General features: G+C 37.1%; 1 protein-coding gene across 1 annotated transcript in view; it reads left to right on the top strand.

The window, feature by feature from the left end:
- ARMC3 (armadillo repeat containing 3) overlaps nucleotides 1–22,055 on the top strand; it is a 61,825-nt gene that overhangs the window by 29,914 nt on the left and 9,856 nt on the right. Inside the window, exons 10-16 of the mRNA XM_059477873.1 lie at nucleotides 267–419; nucleotides 545–650; nucleotides 12,867–13,116; nucleotides 14,261–14,397; nucleotides 17,819–17,987; nucleotides 18,845–18,945; nucleotides 21,757–21,819. Coding sequence (XP_059333856.1) covers nucleotides 267–419; nucleotides 545–650; nucleotides 12,867–13,116; nucleotides 14,261–14,397; nucleotides 17,819–17,987; nucleotides 18,845–18,945; nucleotides 21,757–21,819 — 979 coding nt within the window. The remainder of the gene's footprint in view (nucleotides 1–266; nucleotides 420–544; nucleotides 651–12,866; nucleotides 13,117–14,260; nucleotides 14,398–17,818; nucleotides 17,988–18,844; nucleotides 18,946–21,756; nucleotides 21,820–22,055) is intronic.

The raw sequence follows: 22,055 nt of genomic DNA, 5'->3' as shown, positions 1-22,055 counted from the left end.
ACTGTGGTTAATAGTCATTATTTGGGCTTGGTTCAGAGTTCAATGAAGCCTAATCCAGGAGCTGGATTTTGGATGATCCTTGTGCATCCCTTCCAACTCAGAATGTTCTGTGATGGGATTTGGCTCAGGTCCTTTGTGCATATTTCTTAGTGGCTGGTGCCTCTGTTACCAAAATATTTCCAACAACTAAATTAAATCAAATTAATGTCCTTTACTGATTTAGAAAACAAATGCAGATTAATGCTGTTGTTATTTCTCATTTAAAGCTGAAATACGAAAAATCTTACATTGGGAAGAGGTTGAGACATTTCTCCTAAGGCTTTTGGAAACTAACAATGATGATGTTAAAATTGCTGCTTCCCAAGCCATTTCTGCCATGTGTGAGAATATAGACAGTAAATGTGTCCTTGGACTCCAGGGTAAGTATGGTGGGAAAGGATGAAATATGAATTTGTGTTTTTTCTGTTTATAAGGAGAATATTATAATTTTGCAGATTGCTATGGCTTATTTAAATGTTCATATATATAATTATTTCTTTCAAAGGGATTCCTCAGCTAGTAAAGTTGCTAAGCAGTGATAATGAAGAACTAAAAGAAGTTGTAGTGACAGCATTAACTAATTTGACAACAGCCAATCTTAGAAATGCAAGGTGAGTCTGCAATAATTAAATTATTATTTTAAACACTTATCCAAAGTGTTAATATTTGGATTTTTAAAGAATACCTCATCTTGTTCTTATGCTACAAGGCAGGTGTGTTTGAATTTGACTGTCAGGCACTTTTTGGTGCTTATGAGTCACCTGGAATAACTAGGTTCTCATCAGTGTTACAAGAGTTGTGCTGTCTCTACTAAGGTTAGCGTCATCAAGGAAAGGTATGAAGCAGATGTAATGAAGGCAGAGCTGTAAATCATGTTTTGAAGAGAACATATGAGCAAAATATGCCTTATAGTCTAAAGCATTTGATGTGGAGGCTTTTTTTAAAATCCAAAATCATTGATATATTTTAAAGCTTAATGGTTCATACAACCTTTTTGACTGATCTAAATCCATTCTTTGGGGGAGATAGATCTCCTGAATATTGGCATTGTTTTGCTCTTCCTTTTTGTAATTATTTCCCAAGTCATAGAGAATGCTTGTAGTGCATTCTCTGAAAGAAAAGAAGTGTACCTTCAGAATCCAAACTTACTAACAAAGGTAACAATGGTTAGCTCACTATACATTCCAAAACAATTATATAAACTAAATTCTACTGTCAGCTATGCAGCATTCTTTTATCCCAACTCTACTAGAAGTCTCTTCCTAGAAGAAGAGTAACACAGCAGTGTGATGTATATGAGCAATCACATGTAATTTACAAACAAACAAAAAAAAGCTCCTTCAAAGTTTCTTGGAATATACTTAAAGAAGTTCTAATGGAGTCAAGGGTTTTCTTTGAAGTGAAAAAGTAAAGTAACTCACAAAACAAATTGTTTCAATTTATTGATTCAGCTCTAATAGTTACTCGTATTCACTTAATGTTACCAGATGGAGCAATAATTTGACAAAAGAGAATAATACTCTGCTCTCAGATTCACATAGTACATTTTTTTTGTCTGATATTCTGCTCTCCTCATGTGCTGGACTCTTCAGTTGGTGTCAGTGGGAGTCACACACACATTAAACGAGCACAGTGCTGGAGTCCAGAGGTCAAACTTTCAGCTCTGCTACAGCTGGTTTTCGTAGTGCAGCCCTTTGAGGTTTCACATTGTGAAAAGGGGATCTCTGGAGAGTTTTGAGTTGGTATAGCAGCTTATGCCAACTCATTCCATTTCTTTTGCTAAGGAGATAGTCAGGACATTGTTTAGCTCAACTGCTGGAACAATTCTCTGAGACCTCAGGCAGGGAAATAGCTGTCTCTGTTCCTCTGCATTATAATGAAGTCCGTATTTGTTTCTTGCTGGGCAGAGTCAGGAAATTGTAAAGGTGGCTTACATATACTTCTCTCTCCTTGCAATCCAGCTTCAAGTACAATATGGAAGCACCAGATAATCTAATCAGAGGTCTTCTGTGAAAATCAGGAAGCAATAATTTACATTAAATATGTATATTGGATGAATTCCATGTGACTATATAATTACTTCAAAGCTTCATTTCTAAATCAAAACCATTAATAAGTCACAGAAGGGTCTGAGTGTGACTAGGATCTATAAATGAATATATAGTGTTGAACCCTTAGCTGATACAAATTGGTATAGTTCCAGCTCACTGACTGACTATCAGGCCCATATTTATTTTACATTCACATAATAGGAAAAAAAAATAGTTTGGAGAAAATTCGTTCCATATTGAGTTACCATAATCATATTCCATACCAGAATGTTTCATTTGTATGTCCTGTAGACCACTGAAAATAAGTGTATAAATAATGAAGATGTTGATGCACTTTTATAATAATGTGACTTCACTGTGTGATTATGTTGACAGTATTCTGATCTCAAATGAAACTGATGAGACTAGTGCCCTTTTATCAGTTATGTGTTAGATTCTTGTTATAAATTCTACAAGAATATAAAATCAGAAAGGTAGTAGCAGCAGGTGGACTTTATATAGCAAGAACAAAATGGGTCCAGTGATGGGGAAGACTATTTGCTGTAAGTGCTTTTCACTGGCCAGTCAAATATTCAACGTTGTTGAACTCATTTGCATGCATTCTGCTGTATTTCATTTCATAAGCATTCTTCTATATTATGTTGATTGAAGGATGCCCTTTTATTTGGTACAGTATATGTTTGAGGATATAAAATGAATACAAGATGTTTCTATTTTTGCTGGAGATTTGTTGTTCTTATTAGGTGTATCAAAAGGTGCTGCCAGCTTTTCATATAATACAGAAAAAAATGCAATTTAAAGCAATCGTGTAATTAAAACTCCCACCATCGGTAGCTCATAATGATAAAGTCTTTCATTGATTAATAGCACAAGAGCAGCATAGGCAATGGGCAATACTACCCCCCACTAATGTATATTAACCTTGACCTTTAGGTGCTTCCCCACAGCAATGAAAGGCTGGTTCTATACCCCTACCCAATCAATCCTTTGTTCCTCCACTGAGACAGCTAATAACAGTGTCAAATACGGTGGAGGTTTGGTAATTAGAACACCTGTTCACAATGAACGGGACAGAGACCAGCTTGTCATTTGACACGAGTCCTCAAGCAACCACAATTCAGCAAAAATAAATAAATTAATTAATTACTCTGCTTCCCGGTGTATTTTAACAAAAAATCTAGAGCAGAACAGGACACGAGTCCCATACAAGTGGTTTGGGTTTTCAGGTTTACTGGACAACGTGGATTTTTCAATAGGCTCTCTACCAGAAAACATAGCAGTTAATACAAATAACTTATAAAATGTTTCAGCATTTAGGTTTTTGCTGCAGAGCTGATGTTGTGTCCCACTTCAATAGCACATAGGAAGAAATATGGTGGTCAAATGCCTCCTTAGTTTACAGACTGACATCCTCAGAATATGCTTTTATAAGAATTTTACCATAAGGACAGAGTTTTAATGCTGATCAATATTGATGATAAATCCTTGTTAATACTTAGGCTCAGTAAAAATAAATTTGCAAAGTATATTGCAATTAAAAATCTCATGGGCTCATTCTAATGTCTTATGTTGCTATGTGTGCATAGCTCTGAGGTCATCCTTGATATATATGTCAGAATTTGTTTCTGTGGCCTGCTTCTGGAAAAAAGGAGAATTATGTTCAGCTGGGTATTTGCATCCATCTTTTCTATCACATTTTTTTAATCCAGAGCAATAACTTGCTTTACTGAAAACATTTATTTGGGCAGCAGAATGCCATTTAAAGAATCCTGAAGCTCTGTGGGTTTGCTGTGTCCAGGCACCGGGCAGTGTGGGTGCAGTCACTCCAGTAACGGATGTGATGCACAAGTGGAACAATTGCACATGAACAAAGAAACAGCAGCGTCATCTGTTGGGCAGGAAAATAAGCGATTCTGTGCCACACATCTAATCCTGGAACAAATGGCTTACCTCAGCCTCTGCCTATTTTTTCTCATTTGAAGTATAATCAATTATTTTCGCTTTTCATGTATTTAGGATTAGATAATCATGTTAAATATAAGTACGATATGAGAAGTAGCACATAGAAATCAGCTCTCGTGTATACCAGTTAGTCAGACATGAATTTGACCAGCTCTTTCCTTCAGTATTGTCGTAGCACAAATGCCATTTCTAATAGCTGCCTTCATAAATCTGGCAATGTCTGAATTCTGGGCACCTAATGGATTTGCCACTAAAGGAAAACATATGCTCTGAAATTTAGAACTTTGTGCTGGACAAGAAAACTTATTTTAAGCCTCAATAATATTTGTTCTCAATTGTTTATTTTAACATCAAAATTTATAGCATTCAGTTAGAATTTGGTATGAGGGAAGAAGGAAAAGAATGGTTTTTCTTCATTTGTACTAAGGACTGCAGAAAGTTTTGGTACATGACAGACTTATGGCAGAATATTTCTCCTGATATTTATAATAAATGTCAGGTGACAAAATTCTGTTTTATATCTGGATTCAAGATAGTGAAGTATCATCCCAAAATTTACAAAGTCAGCAAGCTTGATGTAATTTAATTTTCTAATTCTTAAATTCACAGGAATCAGAGAACCTATTTGAATTCACAAAGATTATATCCATATAGGCAGTTCCAGGCATTGGTGCAGCATCTGAAAGTATGCTTTCTGAAATGTACCAAGATTGTCAAGATTTGAGAACAATTTGGGATAGGAACAGAGGTTGGGAACTCATTGGTCATAGACAGTGCCCAGAGAGGAGAAAGTGAGTTGTTCCCTTGACTTTAGTGGGTGTTATATCTTTTATTCCAAACTGAAATTCATACACTGATCTAATGACTCAAAATACATCCTCAATCTGTTTCACCTGTAGTGAGAGCGTCTCACCTTTTTCAGCTGAGATTTTCAGTGCACAATAGATTTTTTTTATTGTTTATAAGACGAGTATGGCTGTCAAGGAAAAAAATTGAAATTGAAGAACATCAGGTTTTTTTTACATTCAAAATATTGTTATTATTAGGAAGTAGGGATTAATACCATTAGGTAGTAATATCTCTAGGTAGTAATCTTCTCTATTAGAAAATGGGAAACTTACTAATAGCTTTTCTCTTTCAAGACTGTAAATAGTACCTAATTCACATAAATATTAAAGTGTTGATATTATTTAAGATAATACATTTGCATCAATATATGTGTTAATTTATGAGAACAGGAACACAAATTTAATAACATAAAAAGATGATGATTCACTGTAGGTTTTGTCTTTTTTTGTGGTTTTAGTTCTTTATGACATAAGTTCGTTTTTCTGAAGGAGGAAATCAACAATAGAATGCTGACTGTATTGTGTAGCAGTAATATGTTTTAATACTGACCCCTAGTGACAGAATTATATTTTTGAGCTAATGTGCTGCAAGGTAAAGGGATGTTTTTGAATTTTTTGGGTTGTGCTGTTACTTTTTTACGTTAGCATCCACGTCTACACTCTGTAAAATACACTTATTTCAGGCCACCAACAGTTTCTTCTTTTTCCTTTCTCTTACTTTATATACATATTATGGGAGGAACTGTTTTTTAAAAAAACAAACCAAAAAAACAAAAGACAACAAAGTCATGACCCACTACCTAAGAGCTCACAAGCTTTTCCCTGCAAGTTCCATCCTGACTTCCATTGAAAACTGCAAAATGTTTTATGACAAGTTTCTCCCTTGGCAGAAGAGCTAAGTCCTGTGCCTGGGATGTCACAGAGAAATGGGCTTCCATTGACTTTAACATCACATCAGATATCTGATACACAACCCACGGACATGGGGCTGTGCCCTGCTGGCAGTCAAAACCTTTCATACAGCCAGCTGTTGTGTTTTTCTCTTAGATTGGGAAGGTGTGGCTGCATGGGAAAGTCCTTCTCTAGGCTCAGGCACTGTAACTGTTTTCTTCCCAGTAGACTTTCACCAAAAAAAGAAAAAAATTGTTATGCATTCTCCTGGATGGTTTTTTTTTTTTTGGTGGTTGTTTTTTAACTTTGGGGTTATATTCAATATAGAACATTTATCTCTATCTAACACAGATCTCATGTCACCACATCCTAAAGTGAATGGAAACCTAAGTAGATCCAAAATAGTTTCAGACAGAACACAGAATGCTTCTGATCTGGGATGATGATAACTGCATAGAAATTTTACTCCTTGTAGATACTGCAGAATGTTTTGGCCTGTTTGTACAACCCTACTTTCAAAGCCTTACAGCATGATCACTGTTTATCTTAGCTGTGGACAGCTGGAATTTCACTTAGAGCATGTTTGTTGTCACCTGTAACTTCCTGTGATGGATTTCTGTGGGATCAGGTGAAAACTTTTTCTTTCTGGATGGAGACTCCTTAGCCTAGGAGAGAAAACTTTCTTTTGTGTAGTGGCACAAGTACCATGATTATTCTTGAGTGTGTATCCTTGCAATGTCATTCAGTGATATGCACTGAGATAATTTATGCTTTTTATGAATTAAAAGTGGCAAGGGTTGTTCTACATAAAAGTAAATATTTCAGACAAATGTATTGGTGCTTTTGTGTACACATTTTCTTTGTAGTAGATTTCTAAGTTAAATTATTTAAGTGTACATTTTCAGGTACTTAAGTATAGTGTGAAGTTGTTTATTTGAAGTAAGGAAATTTTTCTGTAAGGAAATTTCAGGGTTATGACTAACCATGCAAACTTAATTCTGCCCTGCTGTGAATTAAACCTGTGCACTGACTACAACATGTTGGCCACTTGGACTGTCATCTGGTAAACATAGGGTTTCACAAGTAACTTTAACATTTTGACATACAACCTTAGGAATTTTATCATAACATAGTCATATATATGTATTTTCTTAGAGATGTAATTTAAAGAGAGAAAGCTAAAAGCATAAATTTCTGCACTCTAAATCATTGTAAGAGCTTGAGCTTGTAGCAAGGCAAAACAGAGAGCTGCCATTTGAGATATGTTCACAGTTGTCCAGAAAAGAGTTATCCAGAAGTGAAAGCTCAAGTTCAAAATCCAAAGTACTGTGTGTAGAGACTGACTTGACACAGCTCTTTTATCCTTCCTCAGCTGGTGCTTCCAAAGAAGAACCACGGGATCTTTCAGGAGCAAAAAGGGTTTCTATTGTTGAATTTTAAGCCTTTCACATAATAGTGGAAATATCAGAAATTCTTTACAAAGGTTGCAAATATTGTTATAGCTGGAAGTCTCAGGCATCATGAACAGATAGTTCATTACCAATGCTCCTGTAATATTTTAAATTAGGTATATTACAGTTTTAGAACTGAGATCTGTGTAACTTTGTCAGATGAGTTCAATGATAGACATTAGATCTCTGTGAATTGCTAAATGAGAGTCAGGTATTAGAGTCTCTACTAACCCAGACAGTTTAAGTTTTTATTGCATCCAGACTATGAGGTTTATTGAGTTTTGGTTTTGTTACAGTTTTAACAAGATACTTGTCATTATAAAATAGGAAAATAGGCTTCAATTCCTGAAATGAAAAATTAATATGGTTTGTTGATATCATCAATATTTTTATTGGAGCACAAAGGGCCCCCAGATTGTAGATCAGAGTCTCTTGTGCTAGATTCCCTTACTCAGAATAAACATTCTGACATTAATCTCCCTTGTCTAGTGAAGAAAACGGAAGTAATATCAGTCTTTAAATAAAATGTGAGTGACTATTTACAACAGTCAATTGCTTTTGAAAATAATTAAATCACAAAGTGAAATTTTTGATAAGTGCAGAAGACATTTATTGGATGTGATTATTCTGATGGCATAACAAGGCTAATGAAGAATATGAATACATTTCAGGAATAAAAAAGGAAGCTATTTCTTGATGCTTTTTCAAACTTCTGGTTATGATATTCTTTCTCAGACAGAAATTGCATTAGAGAGCTGGATCAAAAATGTCTTGTGTGAAAAAGAAGTCATATGATTTAACACAGATAGAGTTGATTTTAAAAAATGTGTGTAATTAGATGCATAATTCTTATGCATAATTTACATGCAATTATGTATGAAAATTAGCTATGCACAGGCATAAATGGCTAGCTAAGCACCTCACACACAATCACAGTAATTTTGCACAGAAATTAAACATGCAGTTGCAAACACATTTGAAAAAAATGAAGTCCAGTGAGGAGGAAAAATTTGAATTTTTTCTGAGCACAAATTGTGTTAAATCATCAGTCAGGAGTGGGGGAGTAAACAACATAGAAGTGAATAAAAATATAATTGATTACAAACCAGTTTATGTTCAGTCATGGTAGAAGAAACAAAACCAAACATACTTTACCATTTTTATGAAGTGTCAGTCTCACTAGTGTAAATTTAGTACAGTCCTGAGTAAACAGTGGTGTCAAGCTGTACAGCTCTTCTCCTCTCTGTCCCCTCCCCCAGAGGTTGTTTAGCTTGGGGGTTTGAGGGGCAATCTCAGTGTTTTCTGGCAGCTCTTTGAGCACTCTTAGTTGCTTTCTCCCTTAGGCTAGACTTTCTTTTCAGGAAAAAAAGCTAGCTGGATCATTCCTGATGCTCTAAGTAAATAATCTGTTATTTTTCTTGCCATGGCTAGAAGGTTTGGTCACTGACCAGAGCTTTTATGGTCCTGTGATACCAACAAAGAGGTGTTTCTTGCTGCGGAGTGCAAGTAAAATGAAGTATAAAAACCTACAGGATTTTCATCAAATTTTTAGTGCTGATTGTTTTCACAGCACACTCCAGTATCTGAGCTTTCATATCACACCCCTGACAACTAAAGCAACAAAATACTCACTTCAGTGACATTCATACACATCTCTAAAATGTCTGTTAAAAAAAAGTTTATATTGTGAAGTTTTTGGTAATGATTTTGTTGTCAACTTTTAATTTATTTTTGCAGTAAAATCAGTAAAGAAAATGTTTGTTTATCCTCAGTCTTTCAGCATTTATTATTTGAGTTTTGTGCTATCTTTTAGAGAATTTTCAAGAAAATGTCTTAACATTGCAGTGCATATTTAAAATGAATAAATTAAATATTTATTATATAACCTTTTAATATTTGTGTTCCAAATGACAGCTGAAAAAATATTTTAGCTATTCTTGCATACAGTAATTTGAATCCAGTTGTAATCAGAATTTTACTGTTTCACTAAAGAGCATGCTTAGGCTCCTTTGGGTACCTGAACTGTGTATACTTTGATTAAGGTAAATGCCTAACCGTGTTAGGTTAGGCATTCTAAGGATCATAATATGTGCTTATAATTAATAGCATTTAATTTATTTTAACTTTAATTAAACTCTGAAATTCCTACTCCTGTCCTGTATTTTTTCTTCCTGTTTGTAGTTCAAATAGGCAGCTTTCACTTTTGAGGAAAAAAAAGATGATGTGGCAGATGCACCATCCTTTTTTTTTTCTTCTCTTGTTGTTATCTTCTTTCCTTTTCCTAACGTCTTTTCTTCTTGTTTAGGAAAGTATGTTCTTTGAATCTATACAAAACATGGAGGAAAAAACTTGTGAATTCATTTAATTTACTCCTTTCCCACATCAAAAAGTATCATCTTCTTTTCAGCTAAACCAAGGCTCACTTCTTCCTTGAAGTAGTATAGTGGAAGAACTGGTGATAAATTGCACAGTCTCAGTAGGATGTGTCTGAAGGAGAGTGCTCTGGAGGCAGGGAGAGTCTAGTGCTGATCTGCAGTAACTGAAGACAGAGCTGGTAAAAACATTCTCTGACTTTTGTTGGCTCATAATAAAAAAATTACACAGTGCATGTCTCTGCCCAAGATAAAAGGGGAACAAGGACCTCCATACTTAAGTGTTGTGGTATTTCAGCACCTTAAACTTAGCCATGTTCATTCTCTCAGCTCCCTTCTGAGGTCAGGTTCTGTGGGCCAGGGTGACAGTGCTATTTCTGTGTTCTCCAGAGGCCTGTGGAGTAGGAGTGAGTTGAACTACGGATTCCCCATTCCTCCTCCTATGTGCATCTCTGTTAGCAGGACACAGCACTGGCCTCAGATGTTCATGCCCTCTTAAAAACTTATTCTCAAATGTATTGGTTACCTTCAACTCTTGTTACCAGCCATTGTCTCTCCAAACAAATTCTTTTTGCCTTGTGCTCAGATGTGCTACTTGACTAAACTGTGTGCATGAAACTGGGATTCAAAACGAGTCTGCGCAGAAGTAGAGTGTAGGATAGAAATAAATATGTATGATCTTCTAAATCAGTGGTTCTCAACCTTTTTGAAGTTGAGTGGCACTTGAGAAAATTGGCTGTGCTCTGTACCTTGCTGAGGTCAGCTCTGAGCTCATGAGGAGCCGTCACCTTGCTCTTTTGTTAAGTGCCTGTGTACTTGCTGTTTTATGGAAATTATAATAAATCTGCTTATGATGTGAGCTATGTCATTCAGTGCTGTGTATCATTCTGTAGCCAGTCTGTTAGGGACTGTGTGTTTACTAGGAGATCCTGTGGGAGAATATGTGTATTCTTGGGTGTACTGTAGGAATAGTAAGTCCTGTACTTACTGCAGAAATATTGGATATACTACACCTGTGAGATGCAGTGCTGCATTTTATGACTAGTGAATCTGTCCCATAAATCCTGGAATTTCTGTGTATCCATTGTAAAGAAGAAACAGCTTGATTTTGGTTTTGGTTTTTTTTGGTTTTTTTTCCTTCCTGGGTAAAGTGTGTGTATGCATTGCATGACGCAGTAAATCTGATAGCTCATAGACACCCAGCTCACTGTGTGCAGCTCTGTGTGTATAGTGGGTCTCACCCAAGCTGTGCCAGCAGGTACCTCATGCCATTGTTACACATGCTGTTAATGAGATGTTTTCCAGCAAGCCTGTGATACATGTGGTGTACAGCTCACTCTTACATGTGCAATCAGCATGTCCAGAATTTCTTCACATACAGCAGCCTGGATAGAGCTACAACAGTCCTGAAGCTGAAAATTTGGATAACATTTTCATGGGCAAGATAAGATAGTATTAACTAAATAAGTATAGTGGCCTTACCTAAGTAAAAAACCCAAAACAACTACAGGGAAAAAAAGCCACCCAACAAATGAAACATTTTCAGCTCTTCTTGTTCTGGTCAAGTAGGAAAGGGGAAAGAGGACACAAAGGGAAATCCAGCTACTTGAAGGAAGATAGAGGGGTGCAGTGTGGGACATCTGAAAACATGGGAATTACTTCTGAATAGAGACCAAAGTGCTTGCATTAAAGTTACTGGTGTTCCAGGAGGGTTAATTAGAAAACACCAAACTGACCCCGTATCTTAATGCTGCACCTTCAGTCCCTGGATTGCTGCTTTTCCCTGGTTTTCTAAACAAGTTAACTGTTGTCTGCCTGCCAGATATTGTTAGATCCATGCTCCAGCACTGCTTGTGAGCTGCCACTGCCTTGCACCTGAGGCAGAGATGAGAGTAACAAACCCCATTAGGCTCTGCTCGTTCATCGCAGGTATGCTCAGGAGCATCTGTATCCCCCTCTCTGACCATGTGGAGATACTTGCACTAAGATGAGTTCACAGTAAGACCTACATCATCTTGCCCATGTATTGGGATTATTTTAGTAATTATCATTAGTTTCACAGGTTGGTATGTGTTCTACTTTCTGTCCTGTTTGCATAAAAGTGTGACTGTCAGCTTTCCTCATGGTTTTTTTTGTTATCAATGCCAACAGTCTTTGGTAGTATATTGGTTTCTTTTATATGTGATGCTTCTAATCTTGGTTTATTTTGTGACGGTGAAAGTTACCCAAATATTAATCAAATTTTGGTAAGGTACTGTTACAGTAAAGGATTTTCACATAGAGATGCCTTTTATTACTGTGTTCACAGAAATTCGGCAGAACTTATAAAAAGTGTAAACTCTTTTTTTGAAGATTTTTTATGGTTTTGATGTAGACAACATGTAGAGGGCATAAAAAGCAGTTGCAGTGAAAATTCAGCTTTCCATCTGTGCATTCACATTGCTAACAATATTGCCAACTTTTGTTTAACAAACATATTAGCCTTAAGTAAAATTATATATCCTCTAATAGTACAGCACCTTTCACCTTCTGCTGTCTCCTGCTCAAAGTTGCTATTTCATTAATAATGCTTCTTCAACTATTTTTTTCCCTTGACTGCTCTCTAACCTAAATCTATGAGGTTCTCCTTAGGAAAAAATCCCAACCATCTTCCCCAATATTATTTGAAATAATATTAACATATATTGAAATAACAATAAAATAATAGATTATTTTGCACATCTATCTTGGGTCTTGTCCACAGGAGCATTTGTTCCAGCACTGCTGAGGGGCACACCCTTCAGCCATGGATGCAATATCATGTGGTAACAGAGGGAATATGTAAACTGGATCTGCTGTTGATAGACTAGATGATCTGGATACTCTGTTTGCTATAATCCTCATTAGTAGTGCTGGAATGATTATGGGGAGAGGTGGTAAGAGGCTGTAGCAAGAAGCATTTGCCTGGAACTAAAGATAATATGCAGGATTTAATTGACTTGTTCAATACCTCAGAAAAAATCCATGTCCTTGTAAGTTAAAATCCAAAAGTTTGTGACTTGATCTGTCTGTGGTTCTACCTCTTGAACTTCTCACCATGAGTCATATAGAAATCACACAAACACACATGTACATGTACATGTACAGATGCCTACATATGTGTATATGTAAACCTTGAATTGTAATACTAGTTTAGTTGATAAAAACAGCATACTGACAAGAAAAAACGGTCCTAAAATAACAAATATTTTTTCCTGTTTTTCATTTTGCTAGTGTCGTAGCTAAGGCTGAAGGAATTGCGCCATTAATTAAAACCTTGAATGCCCAGAGGGATGGAGCCATTTCCAATGCCATTGCAGTGCTCACCAATCTGGCCCTGCAAGAGCCCATCCGTGCCAGTATCCAGAGCCAGGGCATCATGAGTGCCCTTGTGGGGCCACTGCGCTCAACCAACAGCCAAGTGCAGAGCAAAGCAGCCTTTGCCGTGGCTGCCTTTGCTTGTGATGCTGGTGCACGAGCTGAGGTAAAACTGAGGTTGTGTTTATTGATGATGTTTCTAGATCTGAGGTGGGAGTTATATTGACCAAGAATCTGTTGTGTCTGACCTAGAAGTCCTGAGTTTTCTATGTAGTTACTTATTTTTGTGATACTTGTTCTGCTAAATATAGCTCAGTTTTTTAGGAGATTTTGGAAAGGGTTTTCTTTAACTTGAATTTCCACGACTGTGTTTGCTTGCACCAAATTAATGCTTTGCAGCTTTTCAGTGGCTTCAATGAACTTTAACTAGGGCTATATCTTGATCTGTATATTTAGGAGCATTAAACATCAAGGTTTCTTTCAGCTGCAACTGTCGGCTCAACTTTGAAGATGGGAAGTTCAGTCCTCTTTACTCTCCCTCAGTGTTCTTTTGCCCATTTTCAAGGCCTGAACGGCAATGTCTGACCTTGATTAATGAGATACTGGATGTGCATGGAGTAAATGTATTTCAGACAAAACTCAAAATATAATTAATCCTTTGATCAGTGACATCTAGCAAGTTGAACTCTTTTCTGTTTATGAATTGGTCATAGTATTTTCTTCTCATAAATAAGAATGATGCTATGTGCATTCATAAATCATAAGCTAGGGTTTTCTCATGGGTCAAGGCTATTAATTAGGACATGAATAAGGGGCATAGATAATTAATCTACCTCTTTCAGTGTCCTTAAAATGTCTTTCTCTTCAAAAATCCAAATGAGCAATATTTCCTCCAGCATGTATAGGAAAGATACTGTAGCACACAAGAGAATAGGATGTTAATAAGATTGTCATACATACAATACAAATTCAAATGTATTGTGATGGAAATTAGTTGCTAGGAGGCACCAGAGCACAGAAAAAGCTGTGTAAGTCTCTGTGGCAGTCTTGGGTTGCATAGTCTCTTTGGGTTCCACACTGCAGCCTAATAACTGAAGAGCAGGGCAGAGCCAGAAGGGATGACTGCCTTGTACCACTTTAAAGTTCCAGCCTATGCAGACTTCACAGAAGCACAGAATCCCCATAAATTACCTTTTTTTTCAGTGTGGCTTTTCTACAAAACTTGAATGTTTTGGGAGGTGAATTTCACAAGCTGTTCTTGCTGGAATAGATGAAATATGTAAGTGGCAGTGTTTTCACCTTTTTAATAGTTAAGAAATGTCGGCGGGCTGGGACCACTCGTTGAATTGCTGCATTCCAATTATGAAGAAGTCAGAAGAAATGCCTGTTGGGCTGTTATGGTCTGTGGAAGTGATGAAGTAACTGCTTTTGAACTGTGCAGGCTAGGGTGAGTAGAAATAATATCAAAAGTCAAAAGAAAATTTTTGATGAGAGAACTCAATTTAAGTGAATCTTTGCATATTTATAGCTGAATAACAAAGCTTTCTGATAAGCTGAAACTACTTTTGCACCACAGATGTTACAGATGAAATGGTATTGATTTTAAGGAACAAGATCTTCTGACAAAATATAAGCCTGTTGATAGAACTGTCTAGAATTATAAAACATTTATTGTTTCAGTGACTGAAATAGGCTTTATATTGAAGATAACTTATATCAGTCAATATTAGGGACTACAGTACCCCATACATTTGAAAGTGAAATAAAGGTTTCAGACTAAGTTTAATATACAGTAAATTGCACTTACTACACACAGGCTAGATTTGATTTAAAAGCTCTGGTTAACTGCAGGTGTGCTGAAGTGTCATGGAAAAGTGGATCTGTTTTATTCTTTCTTAGGAACTCCCAGGTCCATATATTAATATCTGAATTAGAAAGGCTGGTTTAGGTTATAAGAATTATGACTCGGGACTCCTCAGTCAAGGCAACTCTTTTAGTTACTGTTAAATTAAAATATTTGTAATTGCCCTGCTCCCTCTGCTGGGCACTTCTCTGGTGGCTGCACAGATACTTTAAATCCATCTATGAGGGAATTTCAGAGACTCTCAGAAATTCAGATCAGGAGGGGCCCTCAAAGGTGATATTATCCATCTATCCTAGTGTAAGACTGAATAAGGTACACTGCCATATTTTGGCTTGGGTAAATTTGGGTGAATACTGATCCTGCTGGAGTTTGACAACATTCTGAGGTAACCTGTTCCAGTGCTAGAATATCTTACACTTAAAAGGGGTTTCTCAGTTCTAAATATCCCTTTAAATGAATCATGTTGACGTGCTTTCAGTGAGATTGAATAACCACTTTTAATAGCAATTTGAGTTTAACTCACTGAATTTTCTCATTCTCAAACCCCCTTGTTTCTTTTTCATGACAAAGTAAAAATGTTAGACAAGTTTTTTTTGTATCATTTCGTCACACATGTCTGAGTTTCTCTAATTTTTTATGCCATTTTGAAGTACCATCTCCCAGCCTGGATGAGGTACTTCAGGTGAGGTCATGCCACCATCAAATAAAGCTCAATAATTATTTTCTCTGTCCTGCATATGGCACTGTTCTTATTTAATCCTTTTTTTTTTTTGACAGTATCCAAGCAGGACTCCAATTTAAGTGTCCTTCAAGTTTGACAGCATATTATTGATAATAATACATTAAGCATAGTTTTTCAGCTAGTCAAGCACTACTTCATGTTATTTTCATGTCGATCATATTTCCCTGACCTGCTCATGAGTATCCAAGTAGGAATAAGTGAAAAGACTTATAAAAGTCAAAATGTATCTCAAATTCAGCTCATATCTCACAACTACTTCTTCTGCCTAGATTTTGAGTCAATTACCCTATTGCAGCAAGGATCAGATTGACTTTTCATGGTTGATTCTTGACAAATGTGTAATGGCTATTTCTCATCTCTTGTTGCTTGCCTGCTGATGGTTTAATAATTTGCTATGGTGTTCTTCAGACACTGAAATTTGGCTGAATGATCTCTATTATAATTTCCTTGTTCGTCGTTTTTTGCAAAACTAGATAGTATCTTTGCCCTTCTCCACTCTCCAGCCGTCTAGCCTAGAATTTTCCTATACAAGTATAAATACTTCCAATGTTGCTTTTGCAAACTAATAAATTGTATGAGGTAAGTGTCCTCAGGGACTGCTAACCCTGTCTCCTCAAACTTATCCTCAACATTTTCAGACTATTGTTTCTACCTCCTTGTTAATATTACTGCCAGGCATCTGCTTGAAACCTTTCTATGAAAACTGAAACAAAAAAGGTATCAGACTCTTCAGTCTTTCTGTGCCATTTGTTATGAGTTTTCTTCCCACATTGAGTAATAGATGTACATTTTCCTCTCTTACTTGGAGCATGTGAAACATTCATTTTTGCTTCAGTCCCTGAATAGTTGTGTCTCATCTTTCAGGTTTGTCCCTTTTTCTATTTTGTTGAAAGTGTCAATGTTTCCATTTCTGTTTGATTCCTGGCATATTTTTCTTTTTTTTTTTTTTTTTTTTTTGCTTTTCAACTCTTTATGGAATTTTTGGTGTAGCCATTTTATTTGTCTTTTGTTTTGGCTTATCTTTGTTCCATATGAGGGTAATTGGGCCTGTAATGTCATTTGATTTAGACCCTGCTGTACACATTTTACCTGCCTGCCTTTATTCATTTTCCCCTTTAAAATTGTTCCCTGTGTTACTTGCTGATTATCTGCGAGATGCTGTGGATACACAGCTTGAACTTCTCTTCCACTATCTTCTCCCACTTCTCTCTACTGTAAGAGAAAGATGTCATTTGCCTTACCTGAAAAACTTCTTCTCTGGAATTCATCCAAATTCATCCCTTCAGAAGTCTACATTGTAGATGTCCACAGCTGAAGACATCTAGTTCACAGAAATATATATATATATATATACTGTATATATAAAATTGATTCCTTGGGACATGAAGAATGTCTGCATGTGTGCATAGTCACACACAGATATTTGAATATGTGCTTTTACACACACATGAGAATATATAATCCTTTTTTCCTAGGTTTTTTTTTTCATTCCTGAACAGTCTTAGAACTGCAGAATGCAATGTTTTCCTGATTCAGTTTCCTTTATTTTTTGGTGATGTTTTCATAAGTTTTTCAGGTCAAAAAGTTGTCAGTTTGTGGATCTCAGCACCAGAAAAAGCTCAGGAAATTAATTCCTGTCTTCCCATGTCCCCATGTTACTATTTGTTTCTATGTCTATACTGCAAAAATCCTGCCGTTCTGGTGGTGTTGATACGACTCCTTGTGTCCTTGTGTTTCCATGCTTGTTCATGTTTAGCAAATATCTGCCAGCTGTGCTCCCCCAAACACTGTAACAATGCTAGACCAGAAGGATTCACACATTGCATAATGCACAACTGAATCTGCAAATTGCCTTGCAGCTGAAAAGAGAGAGGGAGGGAGAGAGGTTGCCTGGACTGTATCATATGGTCAGCTCTGATTATTATTCCTTTTACATGTTTTTTCTCCCAAGCTCTCTGAGGTGCTCTATAACATCCTTCTAGATAAAAGGTTGTGGCATCCTGTCTGCATTTCTTTAGGTAGCATTTAACTACCTAAAGGATTTGCTTTTGAGCACTGCTTTTGCTTTTGAGCACTGTTTTCCTTCCCTAGAGAAGGAATTCTGAGCAGCACAGCCACTCCTTGCTGGCCCAGAGGGCACAGGACCAGCACTTGGAAGTGAATCTATCTTGGCCTTGGTAATGCTGAAAACTAACTCTGAGCTGTATAATAACATTTAATTCGTATTTCATGATTAATTAGCCTTTGTATTTAATTTATCAGTGCTTTAGACATCCTAGAAGAAATTAATCTGTCTTCAAAGCGTAAAAATAAGTTCAGTGAAGCTGCTCTGGAAACGCTACTTGATAATAATCTTTCCCAAAAGTACAGCCGGATGGGATATTTATCACCAAGTAATATCATTACTAATGGATTCTATGATTGTGGTCAGGTAAGCTATTCTAAACAAATTACTCTATTTAGAAAGAGTAGCAGTTTCCTCTTAATTTAGAAAGAGTATTGTAGCAACAGCCAAATTCTGGCTACAGAAAATATATCATTTTCTTGTCCTGAAATTTCACGGCTGTTATACAGATCTCTTTTGATTATCTTTCTTAATGGATGAAATCATCTTCATGGTATTCCCTAGTTGTGATCTTCCCAATCCTATCTGAGCTGTTCAGACCCTTCCAGATCCTTTCTCAAACTTTAGTTCTTCTGGTCTCTCTCCCTGCACTATACTTAATGCTAGCTTGACATTGTATGACCTATGGACATTTTGTTTGTTAATTTTTACATAAGGAAGCAAAGAGTTCATATTTTCACCTTGGGCATGACTCCTTCTCTTACAAAAGAAGTGTTTGTGTATAAAGTCTGACTCCACTATCACTTATTAGTACTGTGCTCAATTTAAATCTGAGAAGGACTTTTCCAAATACTCAGAAAAATTAGAAATACCAGTCTTACTGACAATCAGTAAAATATCTGCTCCTAAAGCACTTGGTTGCTTTTGAAAACTCCATCCTCTGTTGTGAAGCCTTCAGAGGCAGGAACATAACCTTATTCTGGAACAGTTTGGAATGCTTCAAACCAATAACTACATTCTTTTCTAAGAAAAAATGATTAAGAAAATTCAAATTTAGGGGAAAATAATTTCAGATGTTTTGAATAGCTTTATAAGTTCTAACACAGTCTTTGGCTTAGGATTAGGAATTTTAAATTACTGTTTAGGTATCTTTTAAATAGATTTTTCTTTCTGCATCTTTAACTTAGCAGAAAACCTTGTATTTTATGCTAATTTTCTTGTAGGTAAAACATGGAGGGAAATTTTTGTCTTTGGAAGAACTAAGCAAGCAAGAGCTCACTGACCGTCGGGCAATAATCTTCATTAATGCTAAACCCCAAGAAAGGTGAGTCATATTAGATCTGTTAGTATTTGTTGTAATAGCTCATCTTTTTAATGGTTTTCACTGTTTCCAGTACAAACTTCATTCTATCTATCTATCTATCTATCTATCTATCTATCTGTCTGTCTGTCTGTGTCTATCTATCTATCTATCCATCCATCCATCCATCCATCCATGTATCCACACACACATATATATAAATAGCAACGTCTATTTTATTCCCACCATGGTGCTTTTATGTCCTAGGAGTCAAAGCATTCGTATTTTATAAAATAAGAATTCAGAAAATAGCTCATTCAGTTGAATTGCTTTATTTATCTTAGCCTTGAAGACTCATTCATTTAACTCTCTTTGATTCCTGATGATGGGACACCCAGTGTTTTATTAGTTGTAACAAAGCTTGTCATCTGCTGTAATAATTATGTCATCTGAGCTGAATGTCAACATTCGACAGTGAAAGCTATGATTTGATGGTCCTCTTGTACAGACAAATGCATGGAATTTTAACCACATCATTCTAAGGGGTGGGACAAAGCCAAGCATTAAGCTCTCAGGCTTGATAAAGAACCTGTGTCCATTTCTTCTCTGTTTAAGTTGAAGCCAGCCTAACAAATCTTTTTAGATTTGAATGCAGGAAATTGGTATTGGGCTTGTTTAACTGGGAGCCATTTCCTGTAAACAGTCTCACAGATCAAAGATCACTCTACCAACATTTTGCAAGTCCAAAAACTTCTTCTCTGCCAACACATCACATATTTGGGTTACAGTATCATTAGCTTCCCTTTTAAGCTTGTATATGACACCATAAAGATGTCTGGGAATATCTGTGACAAATTAGACTTCCATGCTCTTTGTTGATCCCTCAAGCTGTCTCTAACTATCAGGTCTTCATTCTTTGACTTTGAGACAACTTCTTGCTTTTGCACATTGACAGCAGCCTTACTCCCCAGTTATTTTTGTGTTCATCATTGAGCATTCTCAGAAGTAAAAAAGAATTCTAGCACAGGAACTGGTAGGGCTCATTGGCAGAGCTTTAAACCAGCCTGGAAGGGGGAAAGGGATAAAGCCAGGTTGCCCAGTGATGAGTGATGGGATGGGGTGTCAGTACATGAGGAAAGGAACACCAACAGGATCCCTCAGTCTGCCTCAGGAGGTGTTGGCTACAATGCACCACACCTGAAATGTGTCCACACTAAAGCACCCAGCAAGAGAGACAAACAAGGGGAATCCAGGCTTTGGCCCAGTCCCAGAGATTTGACATCTCTGGAAGAATGAAACCTGGTGGGATGGATCCTGTGCCTGGAGTGCCCTGTTGGATGGTTCCAGGCTCTCCAGGAGGGACAGGCAGGGCAGGAGAGCTGCAGGGGTGGCACTCTATGGAATAGAAGGGGCAGAATGTGTGGAGCTCACAGCTGCCAATGGCACAGCTGAGAGCCTCTGGGTAAGAATCAAGGGACAAACAAATAATGCAGATGCCATTGTGGGAGTTCACTACAGACCTTCTGGACAGGACGAGGATGAATTATTCTTTGAGGAACTAAGAGACACTTCCAAGTCAACTGCCCTTGTCCTTATGGGAGACTTCAACTTGCCAGAAATTAACTGGGAACATCACACAGCTGGTACAACCCAGGCCAGAAGATTCCTAAAAACCTTATGGATCAGGCTTGGAAAGATGCCCTCCTTGATCTACTCCTTGTCAACAGGGTGGATCTTGTGAGCAAGTGGAGATTGGAAGCCATTTTGGCCACAGTGACCAGGAAGAGATCAAGTTTAAAATCTCTGTTAACAGAAGGAAAAATGCAAAAACCTCTCTGGACCTGAGGAGAGCAGGCTACAGACTGCTCAGGGAATTAGTGAGTAAGATCCCTTGGGAAAAAGCTTTTGCAGGTGCTGCAGTCCATCAGTGCTGGTCACTTTTTAAACATCACTTCCTAAGGGCACAGGAGCAGACAATTCCCAAATGTCAGAAGTCAGTCATACAAGGCAGAAGGCCATCTTGGTTGAACAGGATTCTTCTCTTAAAAATAAGGAAAAATAGAAAGGTGTATGCCCAGTGGAAGCAAGGTCAGGTGACATGGGAAAAACAGAGCCTCTGCTGGCCACTGTTGGGAGAAAATTCATGTGGCCAAAGTTTGTCTGGAGTTGAAGCCAGCCAGAACTGGGGGGGGCAAGGAAAAGAGTTTTTTCAAATATATTAAATGGCAACATGCAGTGCCTTGAGGGGAAGCCATGTGAGAAGTGACTGACATCTGTTCAGATTGGAGGAGACTGAGGGGAGCCCTCATGGCAATCTACAACTTCCTCCTGAGGGGAAGAGGAGGGTCAGGCACTGATCTCTTCTCTGTGGTCACCAGTGACAGGACCCAAGGGAATGGCCTGAGGTTGTGTCAGGGGAGGTTTAGGTTGGATATTAGGAAAAGGTTCTTCCCCCAGAAGGTGGTTGAGAACTGGAACAGCTGCCCAGGGAACTGGTCACAGCACCAAGCCCTACAAAGTTCAAGAAGAATTTGGACAATGCTCTCAGGCACATGGCATGACTCCTGGGGATGGTTCTGTGTAGAGCCAGGAGTTGGATATGATGATCTTGATGGGTCCCTTCTAGCTTAGCATATTCTGTCATTCTGTGATTCCATACTTCATTTTTGATCTCTGAATTAATGTCTGGTTTATTAGTAGTTATGTTATTTCTTTCACTTATATACCACCTATGAATATATTTATTGTCCTTTAAAGTCCAAACTCCATTTTCATAGCTTCACATGCAAATATTAACTTTGCAAACAAATGCAAAAATATCTTCTTCTGTTTCAGTGTTGTAGAAGTACCTGAAGTATCACCATCTGTTTCAGGAAGAAGCAGCAAAGAAAAACCAAGGTATGGCTCTCAGATTTGCTAGTTGTCAATGTTGTGTTATTGCTGTAGCATTAGAAATAGAAGTCTGAGAAAATAGTGACAGATAGTTTCTGAATGGAGTACAAATACCTAAACACAATGTTAAATATATTTTGGGAGTCTTTCTGTCATTCTTTCATCTCCTATTTGCAGTAATATTCCTTTGTTTATCTTAGTGATTATTCTTCCTCTCTTCCCATGCTGTATTTGAACAGCTC

Source organism: Ammospiza nelsoni, chromosome 1, assembly GCF_027579445.1.
Source record: "Ammospiza nelsoni isolate bAmmNel1 chromosome 1, bAmmNel1.pri, whole genome shotgun sequence".
Lineage (NCBI taxonomy): Eukaryota > Metazoa > Chordata > Aves > Passeriformes > Passerellidae > Ammospiza > Ammospiza nelsoni.
This window is presented reverse-complemented; position numbering and strand designations above follow the sequence as displayed.